Consider the following 11507-nt stretch of genomic DNA (forward strand, 5'->3'; position numbering starts at 1 on the left):
GCAACCCTAGTATCCCCCCCCACTGGAATCCCCTTGACCACATTAAATTGATCAATTAGTGAGATAACATTAAATTGACATTTGAAGCATATTCTAGGTTTATCTCCAATAGTCTAATTCTAGCAAAAAAAAGTCTGATATTACAAAGAAAACGCAAGAATTTAGAATAATGTTCATTTATCAATCGTTGTTCTTCAGCTACTAACTGTCTTTATTTCTAATATTTTCCCTTCACATTTTAGATTCAGGTGTATTTACATTTTTTACAATCCTTTATATTCTTTGTCCATTTTACGTTTTAGTTGGCAAGATAGTTGCGTTGTTTCCATTCGTTTCCTTGTTGAGATATACCATATTAACAATTGATAGTGATTGCTTCAACACCCACCAACGAATTTTCTCGTTCTCTCAACGGTTGACCATACTCAATCAAATCGTTCTCTTTCAGCTCATTAAAATCAGTAACCTCGATATGTTTCATGGCAAACACTTTTTGAACTTCTTTCAAAATGGCTGATTTAGTTGAAGTATACTGCACTTTATCTTCGCACCTCGCTCGATCAGGACTCCAGAAAATGAATAGGATTCGATCGCGCTTTTCCCACTCCTTCGTCATATAAGTGAAATCATAAATGATATACCGTGGCTCCTCTTTTGGCACTTCTCTCAAGAAATCAGCGAATGTTGCATCACGTTTCCCTTTTCGACAAAAGTTGACGGAAACTCCTTTCCCGTTACGACGGATCTTATAGAAAATGAAACGATGTTTACGGTGATCTCTCAGCTCCAATAAACTGTCGACTACTTCTTTGTCACATTTGATTCCTGAGATTGGCATCTTTTTTCTTTTTTCCTGGCTGTAAATTTTCTTTAAATTTGTTGTATCTCCTCTAAAACTGAATATTGATAGAAATTAGTTCAACCGAGCCCCGAAATTTTATCCTACTCGTTGATATATCACTCAAAGTCACTTGCGTTTGAGTCTCTCTATATTTTTCTTTGATGATGTGGGAATCATACTGCCCCAAAAATACTTTAAAATGTTTCAATGGGACGAGGGGCTATTTATCCAAAATCACCCGAGAAAGGCATGTCTCGATATATTATCTTTCCTATCCATCCTTACAATGCCAACAAAAACTTTGATAGTTATAATTGTTTTATTTGGCTAGGTTTTGCACTCTTTCCACTATCATTCATCATATGACCAAAATATCAAAATCTTTTGCTTCCTGTCTTGGCTTCCGACCAACTCTTAAAACTGAAATTTGTTAAAAGCAAAGAAATAATTTTATTCTTAAAACTAAGTAATGATCTTAAAAAAATTTTGTTTGTCTCAATAATATCTTTTGAAATTTTAAGCATCTTTAACTTTTTTTAGTAGAGATGTCGTTTAGCTTTTGATATTTTTACGTCACTTTGTTCTGGTAGTTCAGTTTCGGACAAAACAACAAGTGAAACTCATCAGTCTATATTTGTCTCGTTTTCTAATAACAAAAAGTGTGTCAAAATTCGAATCTTTAGGACCTTAAAAATTATCTTCTTTCCATTTGATACTAGCCTTTTCCATTTGTAGCCTCTTTCAGAAAAAAAATTTACATACAGTCTTTGGCCCACAGATTGCAAGTACCCACAGAATGCAAGTTTTTAGAAAAATTTACTATAACATTTAAACTATCGCCAAAACCAATGATCATTTGGACTATTTTTGTCAAAAGGTACCCAAGATACATAATATGTATAACCAGTGGCGTTGTGGGAAAATTTTTCTGGAGGGGCCAAAGTCAATTTTTTTTAAATGGCGCCCCCCCTCCAATTTTTCAAAGTGGTGTCCCCACCCATCCTTTTCTAAACTTTTACCAAATTCATTTGCCTAGGCATAATGAGGAAGGAAATATTTAGTGGAGAAAAGTAGAATTATCTTTGATGAATGGAAAGGGAAAACAGGCCCCCCTGGTTGGTGGCCGACTAGAAAATTTTTTTAAAAAAAACTGCCAGAATCCCTAACACTAAATAAAATCGACAAAACACTGCTAGAGGGAATGAAACTTAAAGAACAATGTGTATGCGGCGAAGCTAGCGAAAAATAGATGTTTTGATTTCAATTTTGTTTCAGCAGTTGGTCTTGGGACGCATTTTTACTTTTTAAGCTATATTGTACACAAAAAAAACTTGTAATTAGCTAGATCAAAGAGTTACCAATTAACTGTATTGCGAGCGAAGCGAGCGAAAAAAATTGCAAGTATTTTAAAATTATCTCAGTAAAATTGGTCCTGGGCGCAATTTAAGGCGCATAAAGTATGATTTTTAAGATTGGGGCGTTTAAAAAAATCTCTTTTGGCGCCCCTTGCTCTTCGGCGCCCCTTCAAAAAAGCTCCGCTGGGGGGGCCATGGCCCCCCGGCCCCCCCTGCCACAACGCCACTGTGTATAACACAAATTCTCAACGTTTCCCTTGTCCTGGGGATAATTCTGGTTGTCTGGGAGTTGACCAGAGCTTGTCCAAGGAGGAGGGCAAAACTGCATGTCTTGTGGGGTTTATCACTGAGAAATTTAAAATTCTTTTCTAAAAAAGACGATATGAATCGTTGGGATGAAAATTCTGACATGAATGGGTTGTATAAATTTTGCCTCCAATATCTAATTTTATCATATTTTATAACTTGGGCGGTCGTTCTTTAATGAAAAGCTTAATGACGGTTTATATAATGCCAGCCATAGCAAGTCTCTTCTAAGCCATGATAAGTCTTTCTAAGCTTAAAATGAGGGCTCGCTTATTAACTAAAAGAAGCCTTGTTATTTCTTACAGCTTCAGTTATATCAAACACCCATATTCAGGGGGTCTTATTTAGGCCCGGCGAACTGCGAACCAAGGCACGAAAAATAACAATTCGCCCTTCAAAAAGTTCGGTTCGCCGCCTCAAGTACATATTTACGCTAATCAATACACTGTGCTTGATAAGAATTCGCCGGCCTAGAATCTAGAAATCGCCAGAGTTAATTTTTCATTCACCAGCCTCCCAAAAACAAAGCAAAACCCCTGTTACAGCTATTCCAGCATCATATTCCAGCCCTTCATACTTGTTCATGCAAACTCATAATAACTTTCTTGAACCGTCTTTCGCACTGCCAGTTTTGATCTTTCATAAGGAAAACCTTTCAATCCAGACCTCACCTTTGTTCAATTTGAGTGTTATAATACTATGAGTAACCGAAAAGGTGTTCCAAAAGCTTTAAAACCAGATCATCTAGATGCGATCTTTAAACTTGTGGCACTATACCTATATATCAATAGAGTTACCTTTGAGAATTAATCTCCTAGGATGTTGAAGTTCCTCTAACGGATTCGTGCTCCTAATGTCTAGTAGTTTTGTATAAAAGGTTTACGTTTCAGACAAAAATCTGCCGCGAAATCCTAGTCTGAATCGACCTCTTTAAATATACTTCCTCTAAGTATAAGAAAATCTTAGAGGACGAGCAGAAACCTAGTGAAATCGTCTTGCTTTGTACAACGTGCACACCGAATCACTTACCCACCAGAAATATTGAAACCTTTTCCATAATCATAAAATGCTCACGTATTCAACATCTGTTTCATGGATGATAAAATCTCTCTCCAGAGATAAAAGGTTTATTCGTTTTCATTTCTCAAGTTGATCCATATCATACCGAATGATATCGCTTTCTAAATCTTAATTCTGCCTCTTTTTTAAGGGGTTCTTGAAGGGTCTTTATCTATTTTTTAATTGCTATTTAAGTATAATGACGTGATGCTACTGGTCTCGACCCTAAGTAGCCATGGCAATAGGAAATTGATATCAAGAAATTAAGACTATTAAACACAACCATCCCTAAATAAACAAACCAATGCACTAAAAAGCTTCCTTCCCAAGAGAATAGGCTATTTCAAGAAAAAGTTTGTACCCCCTATGTTGAAGAGGTCTTTTTTGGGAAAGGTGACCCCTTGGATTTTTTTTCTAATTTTGTGTACCACCCTTGAGCTTCAACCTCGTTTTACTGACCAACCCTGGATCTTCCACTCATTTTACTAAACACCCTGGATTTTTTATTCTCCAGATATATAGAGATACGTATCGTGTATAAATCTCCCGTCCGAGTAACCTGTTTCAATTTATAACTACTACACAAATTTGTTAAGAATAATATGACTCTCCTTCGTTTTTCGAGTAAAGACACACAGAGAGCTTACATTCATTATCCTGTTCGGTAGATTGTACCCACTTAAAAACACAAAGACGGGGGTAAGTCTCGATGCACGTAGCCTATGTTTCGAGCGGTTGAAAAATTCGAGAGAAAAAATCGCGAATGTGTAGGTTTAGGGTCCGCTGGGTGCCTCTTTTGTGGAGCCTGCTGGTAGTAACCATGAGTCAGTCATAAGTTAAACTACAAATTTGATCGATGTCTCGTTATCTTAAAAAATAAAGCGCATTGCAAAGAAGGACTTAATGAGAAACCGAACGGCTTATATTTTACTGGAATATTTCTTTAAGCACCTTTAAATCTCTGCTTGGAATGTGGACAAAATGATATCTCGTCTCGTCAAAAGAATTTCTACAAAACCTTAAAAATTCTTTTGGATAAAAAAGTGTATTGGTCCGCTTTGAATGATATTCATCAATCTAAAGTTCAGGAACTAACTTTAAAACCTTTCAGTAATTTACATTCACTGGCCTAAGGTTTGCATAGAAATTGTTTTCCGTTTTATCATTTAGTACATTTCAAAAACCAATGATGCTCTGTTAGAAGCGAAGAGGTTTCAAACTTTTTCGAGCATGGCGTGCTTTTTCTCAATTCCAAAATTACCAAAATATCTCATTTAGTCTTCTTTCCCTCAATCTGCCATCCCTGCACCAGTTATGCTGACTCATCAAAATTTCGCAAAAAATGCTTAGCTAAAATCATTCAAACCCAAACCTTGTGATCTAGCCATCAGAGCCCCCATAAACCATTCCACTTCAATATACCGACTGGTTCATACCAAATATGCTTTGTACTTGGTACAAAATGGTACTTATTGTCTATCTGCTCATACTCAGCACTTAAGTGACTGATCAAGGGTAGACGAAAGAAAGAGTGACGCCCTCCCTTATCTTCGTGCAGATATAGCCTTCGAAAAAGGAGCCTACGAGTCGCCTCTGACTGCTGTTTTCACTACTTTTACTCCACTTATTTCAATTTTTGCTGCTTACTTTCGAGCTTAACCACTTAGCAATAACCACCGAAATGTGTCTCATTTATAGCTTTGGGACACGGGAAGTTTTTTTCGCGTTGGTGCAATGCAACATGCTCTATCCCACCAACACAAGAAAAAAAGTGCGTATCCCATGGTTTATTTTTTACTTTCATAGGACAAAAAATTCAGGTTAGTGCGATGAAGCATGTTGAATTGCACCAAAGCAAAAAAAAACTTCTCGTGTCCCGAGCCTTTAGCCTTTTGAAATTTAAACCATTTAAGAATTCAAATCAGCCTTCCTGAACCAGTTCTATAATATAAATTTCTTTTGGATAGAACTTTGTTTCAAAGCCCAGACCTTACTAGCGTAGTTTAAAAACTTGTGACTTTCTGTTGGATTTTAGGTCAGTTGAACTGTTTTAGTGCACCTAGTGGACACAATACATCTTTCAGACTACCCTGGTTACCCTGAGAACGGAAATCAAACGTTATATTTTCTCGTTGAAAACTACGGTATTTAGTAGGACCTTTTACACATGATTATTATAATTAAATAATTCCCTAATGTGATAGCCATGGAGTGTTTTGGTCAATTTTGATATGTAGATGAGAAGAGTGTGCCAGTCTATGCCCTTGTGTGTCTGTTGTCAGTCTGTCTACATCTTCTTTTTTTTATCTCGTTTTTTTAATGTTCTCGTAATTATTATTTTAGATCTGACATGGAAAAGTTCTTTCGAAAGTGTTGGCTGTAGTCTGAATTTCAGACCTCTTAAAAACCACAGGTAGTATAATGTCAGCAGCCTAAATGTAACCTGATAACAGCTGTTCATAATTTTCTCACGCGCACGGTAAACCTCTAAAGGCGCTTGAAAATTATACATCTGAGGAAAATAGTCCTCCCGCGGAAAATTTTACAACAAGAATCTTGTTGTGCGCCAGAAAGTCAAAAACTGATACGGCACCCTATTCATAAACACAATCACGCAACTTTGTTGTCATCCCCAGTCCTTTTAGACGAACGCGGTCCTTACGATATCGAGATTGCATATTCGTCAGATTGTATGTTTTCACCCATCCCTTTAGAGCTTCAGCTAAGTGGGCAGAAAACAATCACAATCTGATCTCAGGTTACCCAAATGTTGACTAAAATCTCTTTCAGATTTTTTGTTTTGAAAACAAGGGAATGACGTCAATAAACTTAATCATGAAGACCCTGCATTGACGTTTTCTTTCTAACGTCAAAAATATCTTTGAAAATTCAAGAAATTCAAAACAAATTCCTGCCTGGCTTAACCACGTGCCTTGCAAACTACGAGCTCGAAAGATGCCAAACTTCCTGGGATGTTGCAAAAGCAGTGTAGCGCCAGATATTTCACTTAACCGTAAGTTATATAACTTTTCTAACGGAAAAAGGCCAAAGCTTCGGGTAGTAGAAAAATGAGCCTCGGAAAGTTGGACTGTTTGCTTCACTCGACACAGACAAAGCGGAAATTTTTCGGAAAAGTCAGTGGAATTTTACCCCGAACGACGGTATTGAGTTGACATTTTGTTCTCTTTGATCCTGATACAAACATTTCCTTTATACTGTCGTTTTGCATAAGGTTTCTTTTCCCGCACCAAGACTCCTCTGCCACCTTAAAAGTAACCGTAAAAGAACTAGAACTTAGAGTACTGTAGTTGAGAAATGAGCTTTGGAAAGTTAGGCAGTATCGTAAGTTTTCCGTACCTTAGAAGAAAACCCTTTCCAATCCCATGCCGGTTACATATATCCCGGAAAAAGTAGCGGATAAATCCCAGGAAAGTGTCGAGAATCTTAGTGTGTAAATGGGAATTTTATTTTCATTTACTTTTTCAGCTGCACCTAATCCCTTGTTTCTTGGTGAATTTGAGAATCGAGCAAAAGATGCACATGGTGCAAAGGACAACAAATGGAATTACGTCACCATCACATACGACCGAACAAAAGGTATCCATTTCACTCTATTATCCTTACTGGTGCTGGTGGCATTTTAATTTCTAATGTTCAAAGTTACCGTAACTTGGTCTAATGTTGACATCCCTCTTCTAATCCCGACACCCCTTTTGAGAGATAGGAATAGTAGAAAGGTCGGAATCGCTTATGGAAACTACTGTATATTTCTTTGCTTAGCGACTAAAGAGGAAAAAATATTTTGTCTAACAGTGATTTTGACCATACTATTATTCCTATCTCTAAAACTACATCGCTATTAATAATAGCATCCTATGTTTTAGGTGACATAGATGAAAGTTTAAAAATATATAGAAAGTTCTAAAAAAATGCCAACGGGTGAGCGCTTTTTTAGACGTAAGATTTTTCATTCTTCTTTTTATACTAATAGGTGTGTACACGTGGAAAAACAAAGCTGGGAAGTCATGGACACTTTACCCAAGTGATCAAATAGATGAATTGACTGTTGGTACCGATTGTGATTACTACGCATGCGCACAAGGAGGACCTGGTCATTGGATTGCCAAATTTACATTTTCAGGTGTTTATGGTCCTGGTGATGAAATGTACCATCGAAAAGGTAATTTTATTCATCTACTTGTTCAGTCAAACATTCATCTGTAACGTGTACAACGGTTTGGTTTTTTGTGATGAGGTCTCGTTGAAATCTAGTAAAACATAAGTTATTGTCGTGCGATGGGTCACATTTTTGGGGCTTATAAGTGAAATCTTTAGTTTAATTTTGTTATTTTTCATTATATTATATCAAGAGAAATTTAAGGTAATTGACGTCCTAACGTCCTATATGCATGAGCTGTGATTGTCAAATCCTATTTAAATTCTCAAGAATTTACAGTAGCGTCATGTTCCAAGTTGGAATAAAAATCAGTATCCTTTTTTCTAAAATGGGAAGAAATATTATCAGGGGTGTCCTAGTGGAAGAAACTGTGATATGATGGGGTATAATTAATGTGGTTCAAGGATCCCTGTATCATAAGCAACGTAACGTTTAAATCTTTATCTTTGCAATAGATGTAACACCACTTTATACCGGTGATTTTGTGTGTCAAATCTACGAGGTCAAGAATGATTATCATTACGTCACCATCGTGGAGGACCCTGTACATACGAACTACAAATGGATGAACAGAGCAGGTTGCCAATGGTCACTAACACCTAAAGGTATTGACCATCAGATGGCAGTCGGGGAAGAATGTGTATATTACCAAGATGGACATCATAATGTTAAGTACACAGCCAAAGGTGTACACGGACCTGGAAATGAACTTTACTTCAGAAAATGTGAGTAGATATCTCTCTTGCAATGTTGAGCTACACGTTTTTTTATAAGAACATCAAAAATTTTTGAAGCCTAAAAATGTTCTTAAAAAACTGTTCTTATTTATTTTCATCATTTTTTGAGAATTTTTTTCCATTTTCCTAAGAACACAGGTGTTTTAGAGCCCACAAAGCCTTAAAATGTTCTTAACTTGTTCTTAAGATTTTGACCACCAAAGACTTATGTTCTTATATAGTTTGTTCTTATAAAAAAACGTGTATACAATTTTAATATTGTTACATGGATCACACCAATTTTGAAAATGTGAAAAATCGCTGTGTTCAAAGCAATTCTATATATTCCTTTTGAAAATTCCACTCAGTGTGTTAACCTTGTTTGTCTTCATTCATTAAGGTGCCGGTGCCATTCTTTGGTACTTCTAGGTACTAACATGATTACCACACCCCCTTCTCACAGATCCACTGGAAAAGTCGTTCCCGGTCGAAAATTATCCTCCAACTTTTGTCTCCACTATGAAAATAATCAAATAAATCAATCCTCACTGCAAAACATTACGCTATATTTCTCATCCCCATTGAAAATTGAAAAGATTGAAATCCCCTGGCATATAAAATATTGAAATACCAATCCCCATCGAGTTTCAGTCCGTTATTTTTATCCCCACCGGCTGAAAAAATCCTACCGGGTCTGCGAGAAGGGAGTGTGTTACCCTATACACGCTTTTTTTTTTATAAGAATGGTGTAAATCCATTTCATCATGGATATTCTTAACTTTTTGGGGAAAATCATCCTAAAATATTCTTACAGCATTCTTAGTACTTGGGGGTAATTGGCAATTTATAATTTAAAATGCTCTAAAATTGACATTCTTTGCTTGAAAAGCAAAATTCCATGATGGTGATATTCTTAGCATATTCTAAATTTTTTGGCCATTTTCATCATGGACATTCTTATAAAGTGTATTCTTATAAAAAAAAAAGCGTGTATCTTACACCGAATCTTAGTTCGACTTATTTTTACATGGGTTTGGGCGAAGAAACCTTATTAAGCTTATGAATCTAAATGTCCCATAAATTTTTCTCATAGGTGGCAGTCCACTTCTGGTAGGCGAATATCAAAACCATTTTTACGATCAGATCGGCAAAAACGATACACATTACGTCACTATTACATACAACATACATGATGATTCTTACACGTGGACTAATCGTGCAGGAGAAGAATGGACTTTGTACCCCACTGAGAATTTCAATGTCTTGAAGGTTGGCGAGGATTGCCCGGCGTTCAAAAAAGGTTATGAAGTAACAGAGTTTTGTAGAACCGGTATCTTTGGACCGGGAATGGAATTCTTCGCAAAGTCTGGTGAGTTTGCAAGACCCCTATTTTATTTTCAGTCAAAACAACACCTATCTTTCTTTATCTGAATGTTATTAAAAAGTTTTATGACTCGATCTTAAGAACACCCCTGTCTCACAGCCCCGGTGGAACTTTTTTCTTCAGTGGGGATAAAAATCCCAATCGAAATCTAAATGGGGATAGAAATTTTATTGTTCCAAGGTTCAAAAATCCAGTGGGGATGGTTTTGGAGTGCAATTTTTTTTTAGACATTGATTGTCGAGTGAGTGAATCAAAGTCATTTTTCCAGTGGGGCTGAAATTCCAGGGTATTTTCCAACCGGGGACTAAATTTTTGCCAAATTTTCCAGTGGGGATGGGGTCTCAGTGGGTCTGTGATACAGGGGTGTTTAATATCCTATTTTTTGAAGATTTGACGATGATTTATTTTGAAAATGCACGAGTTGTTGTTTTCAACACGTTAAACTCATGGTTGAGACAGGGGTATCTAAACACAAACAAAGTTCAAGTGAGTACACCTGTCAACCCTTAGCCGCGCAGTCAGGGACTGGTAACGAATAATACAAGGTAAATTCTTTTAGACGACAGTATCGAAGACACATGCGTAGGAGCAGTTTTGTGAAAATTGTAAGGGTATCTTTACATTGAAGCGATAAAGTAACGTCAATATAGTTGAGGTATTCGAATATGCTAAAATCAGTTTGCACTTCACCACAGAGGCCCGGGACAATGTCTTTCATATGACATGAATTTTGGCAGAGATTTTCCTGGTTTGTTTTCAGAGTCAGCCTAAAAATGCCGTACGCCGAGCCGCGCCGCTAAGGTTTGATAGGCGTATTTGTAATGTCTTTAGTTTTCTATTGGTCATAACCTCGGGCATAGTTGGCCATCCATAGAATTAAAAATTTCTAAAACTAAAGAAAGTGAGTTTGAGAAAATAATCTATTTTCTTAGCAGAAGCTTCTGGTTTTTTTAAGACATCAACTGGTTCAAAATTAAGGTCAAATATCTTCTTTTTTCTTAATTTTGGTAGAGTGCAAACCGTGGAACATTGGCAAGTTTGTGCATGAAAAAACAACGGTTCATATTTCATACGATACTTCTGTCCATCGATATAAAGTGAAAGTGGGTAAAGAAGTTGGCTTTGTAGATATAACGAATGACTTTCGAATCTTAAACATTGATAAAGGATGCCCGTTGTTCGTGGAAGGCAAAAATAAACTTCGTATTTCACACAAAGGTATTGACTATGATGGCAAACTGTATAAGCGAATTTTATAAAATATATTTTTAGGTGATCTTTTATTGTACAAATTTTTATATTAAAGAAACAAATCTTTGTATTTATCTCATTTGGAAATTTCAATTAAAGTCTGTCTCGATATAATTTGCAGTGGAGACAAAAAAAGGCTGTAACAGATTTTACCCTTCAAGGCCTTCAAGAACGTTCCTTGAACTACCGTCCTTCCATTCGTTCAATTTTATCGTATTTCGTAGGAGTTTAATTTGGCGAATTGTGAGTAATTTACCTTTTTTTCTTATTACGTGGTCGTGGAGAGTATGAATATCTAGTTTTTGCTCATTTTATTTTTTCAAAAGAATATCAACATATATGTTCTATAAATGAAGGTAACCCTAAAAACTGTTATGTTAGCTATTATGTTAACTAACTTTTTTAAATCAACCTTGCT

General features: G+C 36.3%; 2 protein-coding genes across 2 annotated transcripts; one reads left to right on the forward strand and one right to left on the reverse strand.

The window, feature by feature from the left end:
* Positions 1-355: 355 nt before the first annotated feature.
* Positions 356-838, reverse strand: LOC136821572 (uncharacterized). Its single transcript, XM_067077801.1, has one exon. The coding sequence runs from the start codon at positions 836-838 to the stop codon at positions 356-358; it is 483 nt and encodes a 160-aa protein (XP_066933902.1).
* Positions 839-6439: 5601 nt separating this feature from the next.
* On the forward strand, positions 6440-11168 carry LOC136821894 (uncharacterized). Its single transcript, XM_067078139.1, has 6 exons — positions 6440-6574; positions 7048-7158; positions 7553-7741; positions 8194-8463; positions 9548-9823; positions 10850-11168. The coding sequence occupies exons 1-6, from the start codon at positions 6517-6519 to the stop codon at positions 11095-11097; spliced, it is 1152 nt and encodes a 383-aa protein (XP_066934240.1). The 5' UTR covers positions 6440-6516; the 3' UTR covers positions 11098-11168.
* Positions 11169-11507: the final 339 nt, after the last annotated feature.

The sequence above is a fragment of the Clytia hemisphaerica genome, unplaced genomic scaffold (genome assembly GCF_902728285.1).
Source record: "Clytia hemisphaerica strain Z4C2 unplaced genomic scaffold, Clytia hemisphaerica genome assembly, whole genome shotgun sequence".
Lineage (NCBI taxonomy): Eukaryota > Metazoa > Cnidaria > Hydrozoa > Leptothecata > Clytiidae > Clytia > Clytia hemisphaerica.